Source organism: Nerophis ophidion, linkage group LG14 (assembly GCF_033978795.1).
Source record: "Nerophis ophidion isolate RoL-2023_Sa linkage group LG14, RoL_Noph_v1.0, whole genome shotgun sequence".
Classification (NCBI taxonomy): domain Eukaryota; kingdom Metazoa; phylum Chordata; class Actinopteri; order Syngnathiformes; family Syngnathidae; genus Nerophis; species Nerophis ophidion.
The window spans coordinates 52,110,841-52,136,098 of NC_084624.1; the positions used below are offsets into that span (position 1 = coordinate 52,110,841).

Below are 25,258 nucleotides of genomic sequence, written 5' to 3' on the forward strand. Positions count from 1 at the left end.
GCATCTGTCAAGCTCTTTTTAATAAAAAATGTTTTTGTCATGTGAACGATAGTATTAAGCCTTCATAATGCTAATTCGACAGTGTATTAGAGCTACAAAGCATTTATATTCATCGACATGAGGGGCAGAATAATCCAAACCATCCGTGAGTACGATTTTTTATATTTTTCATCCTTTCACTTTGTCATTTTTGAGTTAAGAAAACCACAGTAACAGATTGTAGCATCATTACAAAAATACATTGTACAGGTGGCCCTTGTGAAATTGCCAGTGATTGTAGTAGAAATGTACAAGAATCAAACTTTAAACTAACAAAGAATGCTTTTTATTCCTTAAATACAAAACATTGTCCAGAAGAGTGATGACTAAAATAGAACAATAGAAAAGGCACAAGAATTAAAAACCCATACTGTGCCATGAAAAATAAAAACTAGCTTCCTTTCTTCACCTTCTAACATGGCTGACAATAGATGGTTGCCCAATGTGTGTAATACACCTTTAGAGATCTTCCCGTGGCAGTGTCTTGGGTAATGGCTTGGCATGAGGAGCAGTGTTGAGGTCGACTTTTCCCTGTAGCATCAAACATGAAGGCCTGCAAGGACACGGACGCAACATGGTGAGGACACACCTTGCAGCACGACCCGGAGTGTGCACTCACCTATCAGCGCGGTGGCTTCACAAGAAGGAGCAGACCTTCTGTGGCCTGAAGGGGTTGGTGCTGGACGACACGCCTGTGAGCAGAGGGTCTTGCAAGGCATTTTGCATGCAGAACTGCTGAAGGTCTGCAGCGGCTTGGGACACCTTTTCAGGACAAAACCAGACTCAAATTCAAGACGCAAGCTTTCTGAGACTCTTATTTTGTTAGCGCAGGCAGGATGGAGCAGCACTTTTATTGTGAAGACAGGAACTGTGTGGTCAATCTTTAGGCTTTCTACAGGAGGTAGGGTTGAAATAAAGTGTTTCTCACTTTCCTGACAGTCTTTTTTCCCTCCCTGATAGCAGCCAGCGCCCGCCAATGTCAATGAAGTGACGTCATAGTGAAGATTTATGATCGCTAATTTTTAAGTCTATTTTTTCAGTGCCTGGCTGGCAGTCAACTGACACACCCTCCGCGATCGACATAATGTTCACCCCTGGTCTAGGGTAAACTTATTAATGATGAAAAATGATATCTATCTGTGATTATTTTTCAGTTAACTAGGAACAATGTGATTACCGGTAATTGTGATTAAATCTTTAATCGTTTGACAGCTCTAATACATTTATATGGGGCAGGTCACCCCATCTCGGTCATTTGAGAAGTGCTGTAGCTCACCTTCTGTAAAAGTGTGTGCAACCCTGGTTTTAAACATCTGGGATATTCATCATTTAAAAAATATACTATTCCTTACTTACAATGACTTAAGACCGACCATAGCTCAGGGTCACTACTATAGCTGCTGGTACAAGAAGTATTACAAATTAGTCACATAGGCATAAAGTGAATAATGCTTAACACCCAATTGAAATTTATCTTCAGTGTTACGTTAGTGATGTAATGACTAGGGTTGCAAAATTCTGGTAATATTGAAAGGTGGAAACTTTCCAATGGAATTAACGGGACTATATGGGACTTGACGGGAACTAATGGGAATAAACATTGAATGCAACATGCTAGATCTTGCAGCATGATTAGTAGCTAAAACAACCCGTTTTAATGCAAATTCAGTAGAATTTCAACCCTGTACTGTGCATTCTTCCATCGCATGCACAGATAATTCCCAGCATGCTACACACTACAGCAGGGCTATTGAGGCCACGTACACCATCTTATGTGTAGAGACGTTTCATCCCAAGCAATGTAGGCAGAGAGGCGGTGTACATTTGTAAATGGTGTGCAAAGAGCTGCGTCAAAAATGCCACAAAGATTCAGCAGCATATAGACAAGTGCCAAATAATATATCATTATTGTAATTCCCCATTCGTTCCCATATATTCCCATTGACGGTGTCCAACTTTGAATACCGTATTTCCTTGAATAGCCGCCGGTCATGCAATATGCGCCTGCCATGATTTACTCCCCAAATTAATAAGCGCATGCTTACTTTTACCGCCGGGTCAAAATCGTGACGTCACGAGTGATGCTTCCCCTGCCGTCATTTTCAAAATGGTAGAGAAGGTTTTTTTTTGCTTTTACTGTGTGTAAACCAGGGGTCTTGTTCCACAGCCATACAGATCACACTATCCATCCATCCATTTTCTACCGCTTATTCCCTTTTGGGGTCGCTGGCGCCTATCTCAGCTACAATCGGGCGGAAGGCGGGGTACACCCTGGACAAGTCGCCACCTCATCGCAGGGTCAACACAGATAGACAACATTCACACTCACATTCACACACTAGAGCCAATTTAGTGTTGCCAATCAACCTATCCCCAGGTGCATGTCTTTTGGAGGTGGGAGGAAGCGGGAGTACCCGGAGGGAACCCACGCATTCACGAGAACATGCAAACTCCACACAGAAAGATCCCGAGCCTGGATTTGAAACCAGGACTGCAGGACCTTCGTATTGTGAGGCAGACGCACTAATCCCTCTGCCACCGTGAAGTTTAACACTCTTAATAATATGCGCCACACTCTGTGAACCCACACCAAACACATTTCTGGAGAACATTGGCTCTGTAACACATTATAAACGCAACATAACACTTGTGTAGGTTGAGGTGGGCGGGGATGGGGGCGCGTGTATAATAAAGCCAAGAGTCACGGATGCACGGCATTATGGGTAATCCCTTTGCTGCGTTTATAATGTGTAACAGAGCCAATGCTCTCCAGAATTGTGCTTCGTGTGGGTTCACAGAGTGTGGCGCACACCAGTAAGAGTGTTAAAGCTGCCTACATCACAAACATCAGTGTAAAAGGTATGGCTGTTGACCAAGTATGCATTGCAATCTCGTATAAGAAGCAGCGAAATGCAGGCGTCCTGACACCACGCAGACAGCATGGTGTAAATGTGGGCGCGATGAAAAGCAGTTATCCCCAACCGCGGACGTAGAATAATTTTTTATTATTATTATATTTTTTAATCACACTCAATTTTTTACTGCATGCCATTGGTAAGCGCAGGGCTGAGGAGAGGTTTTAAAATTATTAGCGCCTGCTTACTTTTACCGCATGCTTTGAATAAGCGCAGGAGTGAGAAGAAGTTTTAAATTAATTAGCGCCCCGGCGGCTATTCAAGGAAATACTTTAAATGGTCAATATTTACAAACTTTCCAAGCCTAACTTCCCGCGGTAAATTTCCGGAAAATTTCCACCTTTTTGCAAACCTTGTTATGACTAATATTTGAAGCATGCCATAGCTTAAAAACTAATTATTTGGAGCATTTTTTTATAAGAACAGTTTGGTGTGGTTTACCATGAATTGATTAACGTGGACCCCGACTTAAACAAGTTGAAAAACGTATTGCCATTTAGTGGTCAATTGTAGGGAATATGTACTGTGCAATCTACTAATAAAAGTTTCAATCAATCAAAATGGTTATTCACGCTAGCAATTGAATTTACTAGACTGTGAGTTTATCATTAATTTGGAGCGATATCTTATTTAAAACTGAACTAAAGAGGAGAAATATAGCCTTAGAGGAAAATCTCATTTAAAACATTTGTATGCACGTACAACACTTAAAACCTTTAGTATATCAGTATGTGGAATTAAATGATGGAATGGATGAAATAAAGAAGTTAAACAATGAACTGATATGATCCAGTTTAAGAGGTTTACCATGAATTGATTAACGTGGACCCCGACTTAAACAAATTGAAAAACTTATTCGGGTGATACCATTTAGTGGTCAATTGGGCGGAATATGTACTGAACTGTGCAATCTACTAAGAAAAGTATCAATCAATCAATCAGGTTGTTCAAATGAATAGTTCTTACAAAGTACAAAGAAGAAGAATTATGAGAAATACTTTCATCCTTATTGAAAATAAGATATTCTTCATCTCACTATGTTAATGACTGACTTTAGGGCTGGGCGATATATTGATATATACGACATATCGCGGGTTTGTCTCTGTGTGATATAAAAAATGACTATATCGTAATATTGGAGTATACGTTCTCACGCAGTTGCTTTTAGCTGCGGGCATTACACTTTAGGCACGCATTCTTACATACGTCACATACATATACGCCCTCGCCCAACAGAGAGGTGGCAGACTGGACTACGTTAGCTAACGTAGCCGTACGAGAGAAAGAAGGTGCGGATCGGGTAACAAATGAAGACTTAATTCCCAATAAAAACAGCAGGGTTTCCATGGTCTGGCGGTGTTTCAGCTTCAAGTGGGAATATGTCGAACAGACAACCGTAATTTGTCAAGTGTGGGGCAAAAGCGTTGCTATAAAAAGTAGCATTACTACTAATATGTAGCATCATTTGAAAAGTCACTCGCTAGAGAATGAAGAGAATTTCATAACGTTTGTCGTAACTTACCACATAGTGAAGAACGAATACTATTTGATTTTCTGTTATGCAGCTCATTTTTATTTGTCACTTAAAAAGTCCCTGACAATCTTGTACTTTCTGTTTTGGAAATGACTTGAATCTTTGTGTCATTGCTTAATAACTTTAATAAATATACTTTTGGTCAATTGACTTAGTTGTGATTTCCCTCTGCATGAAAGTTTAAAAGTAGCATATATCAAAGGCCGACTGAAACCCATTACTACCCACCACGCAGTCTGATAGTTTATATATCAATGATGAAATATTAACATTGCAACACATGCCAATACGGCATTTTTAGTTTAATAAACTACAATTTTAAATTTCCCGGGAGTTTCGTCTTGAAAACGTTGTGTAATGATGACGTGTACGCAAGACGTCACGCGTTTTTAGGAAGTATGAGCGCTACACACACACACAGCTAAATGTAGTTTGCTTTAACCGCATAATTACACAGTATTTTGGAGATCTGTGTTGCTGAATCTTTTGCAATTTGTTCAATTAATATTGGAGAAGTCACAGTAGAAAGATGGAGTTGGGAAGCTTTAGCCTTTAGCCACACAAACACACGGTGATTCCTTGTTTAAAATTCCCGGAGGTGTAAATTTACTATGGATCAGAGCACGGTCAAGAGAACATGAATCCAGACCAAATGTCAACCAGCAGGTTTCGGTGAGAAAATTGTGGTTAAAAAGTCGCTTCTTACCGGAGAAAAGCTGAGGCCGTCCATAGCTGCTTTCGACTCCCCTGAGACACTGCGCGTCAAGACACCCGTGGAGACACCCTTCCGATTATCAGGTAATATTAAACTCACTAAAACACTAGCAACACAATAGAAAGATAAGGGATTTCCCAGAATTAACCTAGTAAATCTGTTTAGAAACATCGGAATCCGTCCCAATGCATTTTTTTTTTTTAAACTTTTTTTGTTTTTTCTAGTCCGTCGCTATCAATATTCTCAAACACAAATCTTTCATCCTCGCTCAAATTAATGGGGAAATTGTCGTTTTCTCGGTCCGAATAGCACTTTTTGTTGGAGGCTCCCATCAGAAACAATGTGAATATGTGAGGAGCCATCACACGACTTCCGGTAGAGGCAGGGCTTTTCTCTTAGCACCGAAAGTTGCAAACTTTATCGTGGATGTTCTCTACTAAACCCTTTCAGCAAAAATATGACAATATCGCGAAATTATCAAGTATGACACATAGAATGGACCTGCTATCCCCGTTTAAATGATAAAATCTCATTTCAGCAGGCCTTTAATGCAGTATGAAGAACGTTTTAATGTAGACACACAGAATCATCATACTGCTGTGTCTATATGTATCAAGTGTTCGTTCAAGGCTAAGGAAAAATATCGATATATATATATCGTATATCGTGATACGGCCTAAAAATATCACAATATTAAAAAAAGGCAATATCGCCCAGCCCTAACTCTAAATGTGTTCATCTTCCAAATAAACTAAAGTAAGAAAGAAAACAAGGGTTATAACAAGACGTAGAAGCTGTAAATGTAACATTACAGCATATATTGTTGTAAAAAAAAGAAGTGAAGAAGCAACGCCTGACCAGCGGCTAATGTTAGCACAGCAGCTAATGCTAATGTTAGCACAGCGGCTAATGCTAATGCTACCACATTGGAAATACTTAGTCGCCAGACAACAATGGAACATTTCATTACCTTCACTCTGTTAATGCTCGCCTCGAAGCGAAGCTGCTTTACCACTTTTTTCATGGCTACAAGGTTGGAGGAAGATGACATTTTGGCGGCGTAATGTGTGGAAAAGTACAAGCTGCTGGGCGGCGAGCGGAGCGATGACCACTTCCACTTCCGGTACTGCGCTATGAACACCAGGGGGCGCAATAGACGTCAACACAAATAAAAAGGTGTCGATTAAAAGGCCTTTATTTTAATAATCATTTAAAATACATCTTAATCAAACCTATTTGGAAACATTTGAGTGAAACACTCAATGACTACTTGGTACAATCGATTTGTTTGCAAACTCATTAAAGTGCTTTCTTGCTCATTTGGCGAATCAGTTGTATGTTCGAAAACAAGTCATCGAAAAGTTTATCAGCAGTTTTGTTTTAAGCCACGCTGTTCTCGTCATCTCCTAGAGAGAAGATACTCATGTCCTTGTGGTGACTTTGGTTTTTGGACTTGGCTTGGGTGTCTCTGGTCTCTCGCCACTGTCCTCGAATGGAATGCCTGGGGGAACTGAAACGGGGTCAAGGGAATGATTAATGTACAAGAAAAGACAGTTTGACACAATTGTGGGATTAAAAAGAAATCCAACAGATAAAAAAATGACTGTTATATACAACCAAACCACTGCTTATCAACCAACCGGTCACGTATTGCTGGTGGTGCTCAAGAGATATATATACTGTATATTTTTAATTCAAATAAAATATTACAGCTATTCATCCATTTTCCTTGGAGTAACCTCAGACAATAAACTCACCTTTGACCAGCACACAACAGACATTCAAAAAAGAAGTCAACAAAAGACTGCCAGTAAACTTAAAGGACTATACGTTGCACCGCACCTCCTGTTATTACTGTACCAAAGCATTGTTAAAGGACTATACGTTGCACCTCACCTCCTGTTATTACTGTACCAAAGCATTGTTACAGGACTATACGTTGCACCTCACCTCCTGTTATTACTGTACCAAAGCATTGTTAAAGGACTATATGTTGCACCTCACCTCCTGTTATTACTGTACCAAAGCATTGTTAAAGGACTATACGTTGCACCTCACCTCCTGTTATTACTGTACCAAAGCATTGTTACAGGACTATACGTTGCACCTCACCTCCTGTTATTACTGTACCAAAGCATTGTTAAAGGACTATATGTTGCACCTCACCTCCTGTTATTACTGTACCAAAGCATTGTTAAAGGGGAACATTATCACTAGACCCATGTAAGCGTCTATATATACCTTGATGTTGCAGAAAAAATACCTTTTTTTTTTTTTTTAACCGATTTCCGAACTCTAAATGAGTGAGTTTTGGCAAGTTAAACGTATTTCTATTATTTGCTCTCGGAGCGATGACGTCAAAACGTGACGTCACCTCGGTAGTCAACGCCATTTTCTCAAACACATTACACGCAGCAAGTCATAAGCTCTGTTGTTTTCCGTTTTTTCGACTGTTTTCTGGTACCTTGGAGACATTATGCCTCGTCGGTGTGTTGTCGGAGGGTGTAACAACACGATCAGGGACGGATTCAAGTTGATTTAAGTAGAATGTGCATCGATTAGCATGATGCTAACATGCTATTTAGGCTAGCTGTATGTACATATTGCATCGCTATGCCTCATTTGTAGCCATATTTGCATCCAGCCTTTCCCTCCACCCACATTTAATGCCAAACAAACACTTACCAATTGACAGATTTAAGTTGCTCCAGTGTCAAGAGATGCGAAAGTCCCTCGTTTAGTCCGAACATTTTACCGGTGATGCTACGACAGACATGGCACAGAGATGAATGGATACCCTGCGACACTCAAAGCAGATGCATTTCCAACGATAAAGTCAACAAAATCACAAAAGGTGAGTTTTGTTGATGTTATTGACCTATGTGCTAATTAGACATATTTGGTCGCGGCATGACTGCCAGCTAATCGATGCTAACATGCTATTTAGGCTAGCTGTATGTACATTTGTAGCTGTATTTGCATCCAGCCTTTCCCTCCACCCACATTTAATGCCAAACAAACACTTACCAATCGACGGATTTAAGTTGCTCCACTGTCAATGCGAAAGTCCCGAACGTTTGGTCTGCACATTTTACTGGCGTAAATAGCTATTCGCTCAATAGCTTCAGTTTCTTCTTCAGTTTCGTTTTCGCTATCTGCCTCCATACTCCAACCATCTGTTTCAATACATGCATAATGTGAAGTGTGAAGTGAAACATATTTATATAGCGCTTTTCTCTAGTGACTCAAAGCGCTTTACATAGTGAAACCCAATATCTAAGTTACATTTAAACCAGTGTGGGTGGCACTGGGAGCAGGTGGGTAAAGTGTCTTGCCCAAGGACACAACGGCAGTAACTAGGATGGCACAAGCGGGAATCGAACCTGCAACCCTCAAGTTGCTGGCACGGCCGCTCTACCAACTGTTGAATCGCTTAAGCCGCTGAAATCCGAGTCTGAATCCGAGCTAATGTTGCTATATCTTGCTGTGGTATCCGCCATGTTTTTTGTATTGGCATCACTGGATGACGTCACAGGAAAATGGACGATGGCTTCGCAGATAGCGAAAATCAGGCACTTTAAAGCCTTTTTTCGGGATATTCTGGGATGGGTAAAATTTTGAAAAAAACTTCAAAAAATAAAATAGGCCACAGGGAACTGATTTTTATTGGTTTTAACCCTTCTGAAATTGTGATAATGTTCCCCTTTAAAGGATTATACGTTGCACTTCACCTCCTGTTATTACTGTACCAAAGCATCCTTCTGTACTGTTCCACATGTTTCTTTACGATGCTTTCTGTAACAAAACTCACACACATTACAAACACAGCAGCTACAACCATCGGCCTACCCACACCCAACATCTCAGATCCAAACCACAGGTCCATCAGTCCACTGGCAAACACAATAGTCCAGGATGTCACTCACCACTACACCAATACATCATCTCACTACCATCAAAACAGTGATGCTTGCCAAGCACAATATTTGCAGGTGATATTAGCATGGAAATCAAAAAGCAAACGTTTACCTGGCATCTGGAATGAGGGAGAGTGGGTTAAAAATGGAGGTCCTGCTGGCAGGGGAAGCTTGTGGGGAGGAGAAGGAGGTGTAGGTGGACCATTTAGACCGCTGGCTTTCAGTGGAAGACATCCTGATCTCTGGCTCGCTTCCTAAATACACAGAATTGTAACATTTGTGCATCCATTTGAAGTAATTAATATACAAAAGCCAAAAGCAGTGAAGTTGTCACATTGTGTATATGGTAAATAAAAAGAGAATACAACAAATCCTTTTCAACATACCGGTATATTTAATTGAATAGACTGCAAAGACAAGATATTTAACTATCGAACAGGTAAATTCTGTTATTTTTTGCAAATATTAGCTCATTTGGAATTTGATGCCTGCAACATGTTTTTAAAAAAGCTGCCACAAGTGGCAAAAAAAAAGAGTGAGAAAGTTGAGGGATGCTCATGAAAGACTTATTTGGAACATCCCACAGGTGAACAGGTTAATTGGGAACAGGTGGGTGCCATGATTGGCTATAAAAGCAGTTTCCATGAAATGCTCACACATTACCATGAATTGATTAACGTGGACTCCGACTTAAACAAGTTGAAAAACTTATTGGGGTCTTACCATTTAGTGGTCAATTGTACGGAATATGTACTGTGCAATCTACTAGTACAAGTTATAATCAATCAATCAATCACAAACAAGGATGGGGCAGGGGTCACCGCTTTGTCAACAAATGCCTGAACAAATTGTCCAACAGTTTAAAAACAACATTTCTCAACAAGCTTTTGCAAGGAATTTAGGGATTTTACCATTTGCTGTCCATACTATCATCAAAAGGCAAAGAATCTGGAGAAATCACTGCATACAAGCGGCAATGCCCGTGACCTGGGATTCCTCAGGCGGTACTGCATCAAAAAGCGACATCATTATGTAAAGGACCAAAGGGAAAAAGAACCATCCGGATTGTTCTAGGGCGGAAGTGTAAAAGGGCGCATGTGTGATGGTATGGGGGTGTATTAGTGGCCAAGGCATGGCTAACTTACACATCTGTGAAGGCACCATTAATGCTGAAAGGTCCATGCAGGCTTTGGAGCAACATATGTTGCCATCCAAGCAACGTTATCATGGACGCCCCTGCTTATTTCTGCAAGACAATGCCAAACCACGTGTTAAAACAGCCTGGCTTTATAGTAAAAGAGTGCGGGTACTAGACTGGCCTGCCTGTAGTCCAGACCGGTCTCCCATTTAAAATGTGTGGCGCAATATAAAGGCTAAATATTAAATATTACGTATAAAATACTACACGGTCTAGCTCCATCCTATCTTGCCGATTGTATTGTACCATATGTCCCGGCAAGAAATCTGCCTTCAAAGGACTCCGGCTTGCTAGTGATTCCCAAAGCCCAAAAAAAGTCTGCGGGCTATAGAGCGTTTTCCGTTCGGGCTCCAGTACTCTGGAATGCCCTCCCGGTAACAGTTCGAGATGCCACCTCAGTAGAAGCATTTAAGTCTCACCTTAAAACTCATTTGTATACTCTAGCCTTTAAATAGACTCCCTTTTTAGACCAGTTGATCTGCTGTTTCTTTTCTTTTTCTTCTATGTCCCACTCTCCCCTGTGGAGGGGGTCCGGTCCGATCCGGTGGCCATGTACTGCTTGCCTGTGTATCGGCTGGGGACATCTCTGCGCTGCTGATCCGTCTCCGCTTGGGATGGTTTCCTGCTGGCTCCGCTGTGAACGGGACTCTCGCTGCTGTGTTGGATCCGCTTTGGACTGGACTCTCGCGACTGTGTTGGATCCATTATGGATTGAACTTTCACAGTATCATGTTAGACCCGCTCGACATCCATTGCTTTCCTCCTCTCCAAGGTTCTCATAGTCATCATTGTCACCGACGTCCCACTGGGTCATTATTGTCACCGATGTCCCACTGGGTGTGAGTTTTCCTTGCCCTTATGTGGGCCTACCGAGGATGTCGTGGTGGTTTGTGCAGCCCTTTGAGACACTAGTGATTTAGGGCTATATAAGTAAACATTGATTGATTGATTGATTGACAAGGGAGACCCGAGACTGTCAAACAACTTAAGCTGTACATCGAGCAAGAATGGGAAAGAATTCTACCTGAAAAGCTTCAGACGGTGTCTCCTCAGTTCCCAAACCTTTACGGAGTGTTGTTAAAAAATAAGTTTATCAGTTCGAACATTAAAATATTTTGTCTTTGCAGTCTATTCAATTGATTAGAAGTTCAATGTTTATTTATATAGCCCCAAATCACAAATGTCTCAAAGGACTGCACAAATCATTACGACTACAACATCCTCGGAAGAACCCACAAAAGGGCAAGGAAAACTCACACCCAGTGGGCAGGGAGAATTCACATTCAGTGGGACGCCAGTGACAATGCTGACTATGAGAAACCTTGGAGAGGACCTCAGATGTGGGCAACCCCCCCCCTCTAGGGGACCGAAAGCAATGGATGTCGAGCGGGTCTAACATGATACTGTGAAAGTTCAATCCATAGTGGCTCCAAGACAGCAGTGAGAGTCCCGTCCACAGGAAACCATCTCAAGCGGATCAGCAGCGTAGAGATGTCCCCAACCGATACAGGCGAGCGGTCCATCCTGGGTCCCGACGAGCGGTCCATCCTGGGTCTCGACTCTGGACAGTCAGTACTTCATCCATGGTCATCGGACCGGATCCCCTCCACAAGGGAGGGGGGGACATAGGAGAAAGAAAAGAAGCGGCAGATCAACTGGTCTAAAAAGGAGGTCTATTTAAAGGCTAGAGTATACAGATGAGTTTTAAGATGAGACTTAAATGCTTCTACTGAGGTAGCATCTCGAACTGTTACCGGGAGGGCATTCCAGAGTACTGGAGCCCGAACGGAAAACGCTCTATAGCCCGCAGACTTTTTTTGAGCTCTAGGAATCACTAATAAGCCGGAGTCTTTTGAACGCAGATTTCTTGCCGGGACATATGGTACAATACAATCGGCAAGATAGGCTGGAGCTAGACCGTGTAGTATTTTATACGTAAGTAGTAAAACCTTAAAGTCACATCTTAAGTGCACAGGAAGCCAGTGCAGGTATGTATGTATATAAAGGTATATACAGTACAGGCGTAATGTGATCAAACTTTCTTGTTCTTGTCAAAAGTCTAGCAGCCGCATTTTGTACCAACTGTAATCTTTTAATGCTAGACATGGGGAGACCCGAAAATAATACGTTACAGTAATCGAGACGAGACGTAACAAACGCATGGATAATGATCTCAGTGTCTTTAGTGGACAAAATGGAGCGAATTTTAGCGATATTACGGAGTTGAAAAGGATTTGTTGTATTCTCTTTTTATTTACCATTTACACAAGGTGACAACTTCACTGCTTTTGGCTTTTGTACCTTGGTGGTACGAGACACCATACGATGGTACACTTACTGATGGATGAGGGACTGTGACCATCAGACGAGGAGCACCTACTACGGTTGGCAAAGGGGGTCATGTTTAAAAACTGATGTTTCAACCAAGAAGCGCGGTCCTCCTCAAAAGCCTTTTTCTGCAGGAAACAATCACAAATCAAGATAAATATAACATATTTTTTAAACAAAAGGTGGGAATGGTCTGGACCTCTCGTCCGAGGCGGATGGCAGCCTCTGTGAAGTACTTCCTCTCCCTCTCAAAGTTCCTCTTCTGCTCCTCAAAGAGCCTCAACTCCTCTCTGAGTCGCTCCTTCTCCTCCAGGGTGTAGCAGTCGTTGAGCAGCGCCGCCGTCTCCTCGTCCAATGAGGTGTGTAATTGTTGCTGCAGGTGAGGAACACCCAGGTCAGCAAGCAGTCGACCAAGCAAGTCATGAAGCTGACCTGCAGGAGCTGCTGCTGCGTGTGGATGAACTCCTTGCATTGCTGCACTTCAAGCCTCATTCTCTCCAGCTCATCTTCCTGCACCTCCCTCATTAGAACCGCTTGGCTGCACTCCACTTGACTTTGAACTTTAGGAAGAAAAGATTTGCGTTCGTATGTTCACAGCTAAAAAGGTCCCAAGATATATTCATTTTCAACAAAAGTCTCAGAGGTGTAATAATACAGTCCAAAAACTATAAAATATGGCCTTGATGCTGGAATTAGGAGGGTTTAAAAAAGTGCTTTTATTAAGTACTTATGGGAAATATGTGTTTGAAGCTTTCATGCTAATGAGCTGTGTTTGTCTTGGGCAGTTTCATCCTCCAAGAAGCTCCATTATTAGCACACTTTATCCATTATTGATATTTAAACTGTACCTGTGCACTTGTCTAATGTATATACAGGATGTCAGGTATTATGCGCAGTGGAAGAGTGGCCGTGCGCAACCCGAGGGTCCCTGGTTCAATCCCCACCTAGTACCAACCTCGTCATGTCTGTTGTGTCCTGAGCAAGACACTTCACCCTTGCTCCTGATGGGTGCTGGTTAGCGCCTTGCATGGCAGCTCCCTCCATCAGTGTGTGAATGTGTGTGTGTATGGGTAAATGTGGATTGATTGATTGATACTTTTATTAGTAGATTGCACAGTTCAGTACATATTCCGTACAATTGACCACTAAATGGTAACACCCCAATAAGTTTTTTTTCAACTTGTTTAAGTCGGGGTCCACGTTAATCAATTCATGGTACAAATATATACTATCAACATAATACAGTCATCACACAAGTTAATCATCATAGTATGTACATTGAATTATTTACATTATTTACAATCCGGGGGGTGGGATGAGGAGCTTTGGTTGATTTCAGAACTTCAGTCATCAACAATTGCATCAACAGAGAAATGTGGACATTGAAACAGTGTAGGTCTTACTTAGTAAGTCTGTAAGTCTGCAAATGCGAAGGCAATGTCCACATCAACACGGATATTTTCTTTTTCCACTTGCGAACAATGCTTTTGGTCCTTAAAGGGGAACTGCGCTTTTTGGGGAATTTTTCCTGTCAGTCAAAATCATTATGAAAGACATGACGATGGATGTATTTTTTTTTTTTTTTTATGGAATCTAAATATTAAATAAATGCAAACAGATTCAATAACTCCACTGTGGTGTTTTTGGTAATTTACGAAACTGAAACAAAACAAAAAGAATGCCATTGTAAGTTGATAATACTAACACAAACACTTGTGAATGTGTTAGCATATTAGCAAAAGCTAAAAACGCTAGCTTGATTACATCACAATAGCACGTACAAATATGCATGAAAGCACTCCTGCAGACGTCACACATGAGGCGGTTTAGTAAGTATAAATTGTTTTAGTTACGGCGTGGCGCAGTGGAAGAGTGGCCGTGCGCAACCCGAGGGTCCCTGGTTCAAATCCCACCTAGTAACAACCTCGTCACGTCCGTTGTGTCCTGAACAAGACACTTCACCCTTGCTCCTGATGGGTGCTGGTTGGCGCCTTGCATGGCAGCTCCCTCCATCAGTGTGTGAATGTGTGTGTGAATGGGTAAATGTGGAAGTAGTGTCAAAGCGCTTTGAGTACCTTGAAGGTAGAAAAGCGCTATAAAAGTACAACCCATTTATCATTTATTATCATTTATTTAGTAGGATATGTACAGCCAGCAGAGAACATAGTGAGTTCAGATAGCATAAGAACAAGTATATACATTAGAAGTACATTTGAGTTGTTTATAATCCGGGGAGATGGGATGTGAATGGAGGAGGGTATTAGTAAAGTGTTGAAGTTGCCTGGAGGTGTTGTTTTAGAGCGGTTTTGAAGGAATATAGAGATGCACTTACTTTTACACCTGTTGGGAGTGCATTCCACATTGATGTGGCATAGGAAGAGAATGAGTTAAGACCTTTGTTAGATCGAAATATGGGTTTAACGTGGTTTGTGGAGCTCCCCCTTGTGTTGTGGTTATGGCGGTCATTTACGTTAAGGAAGTAGTTTGACATGTACTTCGGTATCAGGGAGGTGTAGCGGATTTTATAGACTAGGCTCAGTGCAAGTTGTTTTACTCTGTCCTCCACCCTGAGCCAGCCCACTTTGGAGAAGTGGGTTGGATTGAGGTGTGATCTGGGGTGGAGGTCTAAAAGTAACCGGATTAGCTTATTCTGGGATGTTTGGAGTCTAGATTTGGAAATAGTGTCAAAGCGCTTTGAGTACCTTGAAGGTAGAAAAGCGCTATACAAGTACAACCTATTTATCATTTATATCCCACACAAGCACGTGATAGAAGGTGGCATACCTTGATGGTCTAACTTCTCCATGTGGCTCCTCACTTTCCTCCACTGCTGGCGGATGCTGTTGGTGAGCTGCTCCCTGGCTTGGTCACATGACTGCTCCAGTGCGTCTCTACTGCAGTCGCCCATCTTCTCCTCTCCATCAGAATCCACCTGAGGAAAAAAAAGGCAATTATTTAACCTTGAATGATCCTCACACAACGTCGACATCTACCATCTCCTGGCCCTCGTCGACGCTGGCTCCTCTGCATGCCGCCTGGCGTGGACTCAGGATGTGAATCATCTCCCTCTTCATCTGCTGCAGGACTTTCTTCAGCTCTGCGTTCTCCACCATTAGGGCTCTCTGGCTGGCCTCGTAGTCATGCAGCATGGACTTGTACATCTGCCCTTCGTGGCTGAAGAGAAACAAATGAATCACAACCTGACGTCGTAGAATAAATTCAGATACAGGGTGAACTGAACGGTCACGAGGTTGATACCCGACTGCAACTTTTGCTGTCTTCCAGTGGCTCCTTTTTCCGTCTGCTCGTCCGAGACAGTTCAGCACATCGATAGCTAAATAGGGCGAAAACAAAGATTGCTCTTAGCAGGGGATGATACAATAGAAAGTATAATGGGATGTAGTCTAGAGTGGTCGGCGTAAAGCTTGTATAGCTGTACGGATTCACTATCCACTAGTAGTTGGTGGGCCTGGGTCTACACGAGTGCTGCTAGCACGGAGAAGCTCAGGTTTATTGAGCGGTGAAAGCATGTCCATGTTTAATTGCATACCGCATTTTTCGGATAATAAGTCGCACCTGCCGAAAATGCATAATAAAGAAGGAAAAAAACATATATAAGTTGCAAAGGAGTATAAGTCGCTTTTTTGGGGAAATTTATTTGATAAAACCCAACACCAAGAATAGACATTTGAAATGCAATTTAAAATAAAGAATAGTGAACAACAGGCTGAATAAGTGTACGTTATCCATCCATCCATCCATCATCTTCCGCTTATCCGAGGTCGGGTCGCGGGGGCAACAGCCTAAGCAGGGAAACCCAGACTTCCCTCTCCCCAGCCACTTCGTCTAGCTCTTCCCGGGGGATCCCGAGGCGTTCCCAGGCCAGCCGGGAGACATAGTCTTCCCAACGTGTCCTGGGTCTTCCCCGTGGCCTCCTACCGGTTGGACGTGCCCTAAACACCTCCCTAGGGAGGCGTTCGGGTGGCATCCTGACCAGATGCCCGAACCACCTCATCTGGCTCCTCTCGATGTGGAGGAGCAGCGGCTTTACTTTGAGTTCCTCCCGGATGGCAGAGCTTCTCACCCTATCTCTAAGGGAGAGACCCGCCACACGGCGGAGGAAACTCATTTGGGCCGCTTGTACCCGTGATCTTATCCTTTCGGTCATGACCCAAAGCTCATGACCATAGGTGAGGATGGGAACGTAGATCGACCGGTAAATTGAGAGCTTTGCCTTCCGGCTCAGCTCCTTCTTCACCACAACGGATCGGTACAACGTCCGCATTACTGAGGACGCCGCACCGATCCGCCTGTCGATCTCACGATCCACTCTTCCCTCACTCGTGAACAAGACTCCTAGGTACTTGAACTCCTCCACTTGGGGCAGGGTCTCCTCCCCAACCCGGAGATGGCACTCCACCCTTTTCCTCGGCTACAGAAGAAGTGTACGTTATAAGAGGCATAAATAACCAAGTGAGAAGATGCCTGGTATGTTAACGTAACATATTATGGTAAGAGTTATTCATATAACTATAACATATAGAACATGCTATACCTTTACCAAACAATCTGTCACTCCTAATCCATAAAACCCATGAAATCTTATACGTCTAGTCTCTTATGTGAATAAGCTGGATAATATTATTCGACATTTATCGGTAATGTGTTAATAATTTCACACATAAGTCGCTCCCGAGTATAAGTCGCACCCGCGACCAAACTGTGAAAAAAACTGCGACTTATAGTCCGAAAAATAAGGGTAATATTGTCCCAAAATTGCACTACAACAGACATTAAGTCCTCTCTGCATGGGCCAAGAAGCGTTATGAATGGTTCTGATGTGTGTGTGTGTGTGTATTCCCGTGGAAAAGCCCTCACCACGGCAAAATGTCCAATTACAGCTGAGCTTCACTTGGTTGGAATTGGGAGTCCAAGTAAAAAATATATAAAGAATGATATCAGCACTAGCATTGGAGTTGAATGACAAAACTTTGAAGAGGCATCAACTTCATTGAAAAGCACGTGGCGAGGAGACACAACATCTTACTGCTGGAACTCATGTGTTGCATGGGCAAATTGCGCCCACAATGCTAACTGCCAGGTAGGGATGGCCTAAAATCTATATCTCGACATGTATTGCAATAACGTTACACAGTGTATCACTAGATATTATTTGGTATTCACTGTTATGCTGATGACACCCAACTCTACATGCCCCTAAAGCTGACCAACACGCCGGACTGTAGTCAGTTGGAAGCGTGTCTTAATGAAATTAAACAATGGATGTCCGCTAACTTTTTGCAACTTAATGCCAAAAAAACGGAAATGCTGATTATCGGTCCTGCTAGACACCGACCTCTATTTAATAATACAACTTTAACATTTGACAACCAAATAATAAAACAAGGTGACTCTGTAAAAAATCTGGGTATTATCTCGACCCAACTCTCTCCTTTGAGTCACACATTAAAAGCGTTACTAAAACGGCCTTCTTTCATCTCCGTAATATCGCTAAAATTCGCTCCATTTTGTCCACTAAAGACGCCGAGATCATTATCCATGCGTTTGTTACGTCTCGTCTCGATTACTGTAACGTATTATTTTCGGGTCTCCCAATGTCTAGCATTAAAAGATTACAGTTGGTACAAAATGCGGGCTGCTAGACTTTTGACAAGAACAAGAAAGTTTGATCATATTACGCCTGTACTGGCTCACCTGCACTGGCTTCCTGTGCACTTAAGATGTGACTTTAAGGTTTTACTACTTACGTATAAAATACTACACGGTCTAGCTCCAGCCTATCTTGCCGATTGTATTGTACCGTATGTCCCGGCAAGAAATCTGCGTTCAAAAGACTCCGGCTTATTAGTGATTCCTAGAGCTCAAAAAAGTCTGCGGGCTATAGAGCGTTTTCCGTTCGGGCTCCAGTACTCTGGAATGCCCTCCCGGTAACAGTTCGAGATGCTACCTCAGTAGAAGCATTTAAGTCTCATCTTAAAACTCATCTGTATACTCTAGCCTTTAAATAGACCTCCTTTTTAGACCAGTTGATCTGCCGCTTCTTTTCTTTCTCCTATGTCCCCCCCTCCCTTGTGGAGGGGGTCCGGTCCGATGACCATGGATGAAGTACTGACTGTCCAGAGTCGAGACCCAGGATGGACCGCTCGTCGGGACCCAGGATGGACCGCTCGCCTGTATCGGTTGGGGACATCTCTACGCTGCTGATCCGCTTGAGATGGTTTCCTGTGGACGGGACTCTCACTGCTGTCTTGGAGCCACTATGGATTGAACTTTCACAGTATCATGTTAGACCCGCTCGACATCCATTGCTTTCGGTCCCCTAGAGGGGGGGGGTTGCCCACATCTGAGGTCCTCTCCAAGGTTTCTCATAGTCAGCATTGTCCGCTGGCGTCCCACTGAATGTGAATTCTCCCTGCCCACTGGGTGTGAGTTTTCCTTGCCCTTTTGTGGGTTCTTCCGAGGATGTTGTAGTCGTAATGATTTGTGCAGTCCTTTGAGACATTTGTGATTTGGGGCTATATAAATAAACATTGATTGATTGATTGATTGATTGGATATATAAATGATATTATAACCATTATGGGTTACAAAGGCTTCTAATTTGGCTGCTGACATGCAGAAGTATTGTGTCATTTCAGTTGTATTATTTTATCAAACTATTATTAATCTACCTGTTAAATCACTGTCAATATATGCAGTCCTCCTGTGTCCAGTGACAGAAAGTTGTAAACAATACCAAAAAAACGACAAAACACAAGAGAAAATATGGATGTAACTACAGTAGTACTGACCATGACATTATACTTGGTATTGGTATTAGTACCAATCCGCCCACTAGGGCTGCACCATTTTGAGAAAAAAACCGAATTGCGATGTTTTGCTCTGAAATTTCCATTGCGATTCGCAATTTTTAGATTTTATACAAATGAATGCGAAAAAAAATACATCAGGGATGAAATATAAACATAAACAAACATATTTTTGTCTCAAGGTGCCACACATTTGACCAATATGCAATAATTAACTTCAAATAATATTCGCCGTTATCAAGACAGACTCAAAACTCTTGTTTACATTACGCTCCTGAACCAAAAAAAACAGAGGAAACGACCTCAGTGTCCTCAATGGTAATTCCGGCCATGTAAGTGATGATAGCTGGCATGTACAACCTGCGATATAATGTACGATACCAGCAGTCCATGTATGTGATGATATGTACAACCTGCGATATAATGTACGATACCGGCACTCCATGTATGTGATGATATGTACAACCTGCGATATAATGTACGATACCGGCACTCCATGTATGTGATATGTGCTGGCATGTACAACCTGCGATATAATGTACGATACCAGCAGTCCATGTATGTGATGATATGTGCTGGCATGTACAACCTGCGATATAATGTACGATACCTGCACTCCATGTATGTGATATGTGCTGGCATGTACAACCTGCGATATAATGTACGATACCAGCAGTCCATGTATGTGATGATATGTGCTGGCATGTACAACCTGCGATATAATGTACGATACCAGCAGTCCATGTACGTGATGATATGTGCTGGCATGTACAACCTGCGATATAATGTACGATACCAGCAGTCCATGTACGTGATGATATGTGCCGGCATGTACAACCTGCGATATAATGTATGATACCAGCAGTCCATGTATGTGATGATATGTACAACCTGCGATATAATGTACGATACCAACAGTCCATGTATGTGATGATATGTGCTGGCATGTACAACCTGCGATATAATGTACGATACCAGCAGTCCATGTATGTGATGATATGTGCTGGCATGTACAACCTGCGATATAATGTACGATACCAGCAGTCCATGTATGTGATGATATGTGCTGGCATGTACAACCTGCGATATAATGTACGATACCAGCAGTCCATGTAAGTGATGATATGTGCCAGCATGTACAACCTGCGATATAATGTACGATACCAGCAGTCCATGTATGTGATGATATGTGCTGGCATGTACAACCTGCGATATAATGTACGATACCAGCAGTCCATGTATGTGATGATATGTGCTGGCATGTACAACCTGCGATATAATGTACGATACCAGCAGTCCATGTATGTGATGATATGTGCTGGCATGTAAAACCTGCGATATAATGTACGATACCAGCACTCCATGTATGTGATGATATGTGCTGGCATGTAAAACCTGCGATATAATGTATGATACCAGCAGTCCATGTATGTGATGATATGTGGTGGCATGTACAACCTGCGATATAATGTACGATACCAGCAGTCCATGTATGTGATGATATGTGCTGGCATGTACAACCTGCGATATAATGTATGATACCAGCAGTCCATGTATGTGATGATATGTGCCGGCATGTACAACCTGCGGTATAATGTACGATACCAGCAGTCCATGTATGTGATGATATGTGCTGGCATGTACAACCTGCGATATAATGTACGATACCAGCAGTCCATGTATGTGATGATATGTGCTGGCATGTACAACCTGCGATATAATGTATGATACCAACAGTCCATGTATGTGATGATATGTGCTGGCATGTACAACCTGCGATATAATGTACGATACCAGCAGTCCATGTATGTGATGATATGTGCTGGCTTGTACAACCTGCGATATAATGTATGATACCAACAGTCCATGTATGTGATGATATGTGCTGGCATGTAAAACCTGCGATATAATGTACGATACCAGCAGTCCATGTATGTGATGATATGTGCTGGCATGTACAACCTGCGATATAATGTACGATACCAGCAGTCCATGTATGTGATGATATGTGCTGGCATGTACAACCTGCGATATAATGTACGATACCAGCAGTCCATGTATGTGATGATATGTGCTGGCATGTACAACCTGCGGTATAATGTACGATACCAGCAGTCCATGTATGTGATGATATGTGCTGGCATGTACAACCTGCGGTATAATGTACGATACCAGCAGTCCATGTATGTGATGATATGTGCTGGCATGTACAACCTGCGATATAATGTATGATACCAGCAGTCCATGTATGTGATGATATGTGCTGGCATGTACAACCTGCGATATAATGTACGATACCAGCACTCCATGTATGTGATGATATGTGCTGGCTTGTACAACCTGCGATATAATGTACGATACCGGCAGTCCATGTATGTGAAGATATGTGCTGGCATGTACAACCTGCGATATAATGTACGATACCGGCAGTCCATGTATGTGATGATATGTGCTGGCATGTACAACCTGCGATATAATGTACGATACCAGCAGTCCATGTATGTGATGATATGTGCTGGCATGTAAAACCTGCAATATAATGTACAATACCAGCAGTCCATGTATGTGATAATATGTGCTGGCATGTACAACCTGCGATATAATGTACGATACCAGCAGTCCATGTATGTGATGATATGTGCTGGCATGTACAACCTGCGATATAATGTACGATACCGGCAGTCCATGTATGTGATGATATGTGCTGGCATGTACAACCTGCGATATAATGTACGATACCGGCAGTCCATGTATGTGATGATATGTGCTGGCATGTACAACCTGCGATATAATGTATGATACCAGCAGTCCATGTATGTGATGATATGTACAACCTGCGATATAATGTACGATACCAACAGTCCATGTATGTGATGATATGTACAACCTGCGATATAATGTACGATACCAACAGTCCATGTATGTGATGATATGTGCTGGCATGTACAACCTGCGATATAATGTACGATACCGGCAGTCCATGTATGTGATGATATGTGCTGGCATGTACAAACTGCGATATAATGTACGATACCGGCAGTCCATGTATGTGATGATATGTGCTGGCATGTACAACCTGCGATATAATGTACGATACCAGCAGTCCATGTATGTGATGATATGTGCTGGCATGTAAAACCTGCGATATAATGTGCGATACCAGCAGTCCATGTATGTGATGATATGTACAACCTGCGATATAATGTACGATACCAACAGTCCATGTATGTGATGATATGTACAACCTGCGATATAATGTACGATACCAACAGTCCATGTATGTGATGATATGTGCTGGCATGTACAACCTGCGATATAATGTACGATACCGGCAGTCCATGTATGTGATGATATGTGCTGGCATGTACAAACTGCGATATAATGTACGATACCGGCAGTCCATGTATGTGATGATATGTGCTGGCATGTACAACCTGCGATATAATGTACGATACCAGCAGTCCATGTATGTGATGATATGTGCTGGCATGTAAAACCTGCGATATAATGTGCGATACCAGCAGTCCATGTATGTGATGATATGTGCTGGCATGTACAACCTGCGATATAATGTACGATACCGGCAGTCCATGTATGTGATGATATGTGCTGGCATGTACAACCTGCGATATAATGTATGATACCAGCAGTCCATGTATGTGATGATATGTGCTGGCTTGTACAACCTGCGATATAATGTACGATACCGGCAGTCCATGTATGTGATGATATGTGCCGGCATGTAAAACCTGCGATATAATGTGCGATACCAGCAGTCCATGTATGTGATGATATGTGCTGGCATGTACAACCTGCGATATAATGTACGATACCGGCAGTCCATGTATGTGATGATATGTGCTGGCTTGTACAACCTGCGATATAATGTACGATACCAGCAGTCCATGTATGTGATGATATGTGCTGGCATGTACAACCTGCGATATAATGTACGATACCAGCAGTCCATGTATGTGATGATATGTGCTGGCATGTACAACCTGCGATATAATGTACGATACCGGCAGTCCATGTATGTGATGATATGTGCTGGCATGTACAACCCGCGATATAATGTATGATACCAGCAGTCCATGTATGTGATGATATGTGCTGGCTTGTACAACCTGCGATATAATGTACGATACCGGCAGTCCATGTATGTGATGATATGTGCTGGCATGTACAACCTGCGATATAATGTACGATACCAGCAGTCCATGTATGTGATGATATGTGCTGGCTTGTACAACCTGCGATATAATGTACGATACCGGCAGTCCATGTATGTGATGATATGTGCTGGCATGTACAACCTGCGATATAATGTACGATACCGGCAGTCCATGTATGTGATGATATGTGCTGGCATGTACAACCTGCGATATAATGTACGATACCAGCAGTCCATGTATGTGATGATATGTGCTGGCATGTACAACCTGCGATATAATGTACGATACCGGCAGTCCATGTATGTGATGATATGTGCTGGCATGTACAACCTGCGATATAATGTACGATACCGGCAGTCCATGTATGTGATGATATGTGCTGGCATGTACAACCTGCGATATAATGTACGATACCGGCAGTCCATGTATGTGATGATATGTGCCGGCATGTACAACCTGCGATATAATGTACGATACCGGCAGTCCATGCATGTGATGATATGTGCTGGCATGTACAACCTGCGATATAATGTACGATACCAGCAGTCCATGTATGTGATGATATGTGCTGGCTTGTACAACCTGCGATATAATGTACGATACCGGCAGTCCATGTATGTGATGATATGTGCTGGCATGTACAACCTGCGATATAATGTACGATACCAGCAGTCCATGTATGTGATGATATGTGCTGGCATGTACAACCTGCGATATAATGTACGATACCGGCAGTCCATGTATGTGATGATATGTGCTGGCATGTACAACCTGCGATATAATGTACGATACCAGCAGTCCATGTATGTGATGATATGTGCTGGCATGTACAACCTGCGATATAATGTACGATACCGGCAGTCCATGTATGTGATGATATGTGCTGGCATGTAAAACCTGCGATATAATGTACGATACCAGCAGTCCATGTATGTGATGATATGTGCTGGCATGTACAACCTGCGATATAATGTACGATACCGGCAGTCCATGCATGTGATGATATGTGCTGGCATGTACAACCTGCGATATAATGTACGATACCAGCAGTCCATGTATGTGATGATATGTGCTGGCTTGTACAACCTGCGATATAATGTACGATACCAGCAGTCCATGTATGTGATGATATGTGCTGGCTTGTACAACCTGCGATATAATGTACGATACCAGCAGTCCATGTATGTGATGATATGTGCTGGCATGTACAACCTGCGATATAATGTACGATACCAGCAGTCCATGTATGTGATGATATGTGCTGGCATGTACAACCTGCGATATAATGTACGATACCGGCAGTCCATGTATGTGATGATATGTGCTGGCATGTACAACCTGCGATATAATGTACGATACCAGCAGTCCATGTATGTGATGATATGTGCTGGCATGTACAACCTGCGATATAATGTACGATACCAGCAGTCCATGTATGTGATGATATGTGCTGGCATGTAAAACCTGCGATATAATGTACGATACCAGCAGTCCATGTATGTGATGATATGTGCTGGCATGTACAACCTGCGATATAATGTACGATACCAGCAGTCCATATATGTGATGATATGTGCTGGCATGTAAAACCTGCGATATAATGTACG

The 25,258-nt window shown here is 42.4% G+C and overlaps 2 protein-coding genes across 5 annotated transcripts in view; both read right to left on the bottom strand.

The window, feature by feature from the left end:
• Positions 1 to 302: 302 nt before the first annotated feature.
• On the bottom strand, positions 303 to 6,349 carry LOC133568835 (guanine nucleotide-binding protein G(I)/G(S)/G(O) subunit gamma-5-like). The gene is made up of 3 exons (XM_061921005.1): positions 6,174 to 6,349; positions 659 to 801; positions 303 to 592 (listed from the first exon to the last, which is right to left on the bottom strand). The coding sequence occupies exons 1-2, from the start codon at positions 6,252 to 6,254 to the stop codon at positions 676 to 678; spliced, it is 207 nt and encodes a 68-aa protein (XP_061776989.1). The 5' UTR covers positions 6,255 to 6,349; the 3' UTR covers positions 303 to 592; positions 659 to 675.
• A 31-nt stretch (positions 6,350 to 6,380) lies between these two features.
• Positions 6,381 to 25,258, bottom strand: part of ssx2ipa (synovial sarcoma, X breakpoint 2 interacting protein a) — a 30,423-nt gene continuing 11,545 nt past the window's right edge. For 3 of the 4 annotated variants that reach the window (XM_061921002.1, XM_061921003.1, XM_061921001.1), the window contains exons 7-15: positions 15,905 to 15,980; positions 15,640 to 15,820; positions 15,431 to 15,578; positions 13,079 to 13,206; positions 12,846 to 13,019; positions 12,657 to 12,774; positions 9,233 to 9,374; positions 7,889 to 7,966; positions 6,381 to 6,713 (exon numbers count right to left, since the gene is read on the bottom strand). In XM_061921002.1, coding sequence (XP_061776986.1) covers positions 6,584 to 6,713; positions 7,889 to 7,966; positions 9,233 to 9,374; positions 12,657 to 12,774; positions 12,846 to 13,019; positions 13,079 to 13,206; positions 15,431 to 15,578; positions 15,640 to 15,820; positions 15,905 to 15,980 — 1,175 coding nt within the window. In that variant the 3' untranslated portion in view covers positions 6,381 to 6,583. The remainder of the gene's footprint in view (positions 6,714 to 7,888; positions 7,967 to 9,232; positions 9,375 to 12,656; positions 12,775 to 12,845; positions 13,020 to 13,078; positions 13,207 to 15,430; positions 15,579 to 15,639; positions 15,821 to 15,904; positions 15,981 to 25,258) is intronic. The other variant, XM_061921004.1, reaches the window with a different exon arrangement.

Excerpts from the sequence above, each read along its gene's own strand:
- LOC133568835 (XM_061921005.1), bottom strand. The coding sequence starts at position 6,254 with ATGTCATCTTCCTCCAACCTTGTAGCCATGAAAAAAGTGGTAAAGCAG. Across the intron at positions 802-6,173 it reads CGAGCATTAACAGAGTGAAG|GTGTCCCAAGCCGCTGCAGA; the intron begins GTAATGAAATGT and ends TGTCCTGAAAAG.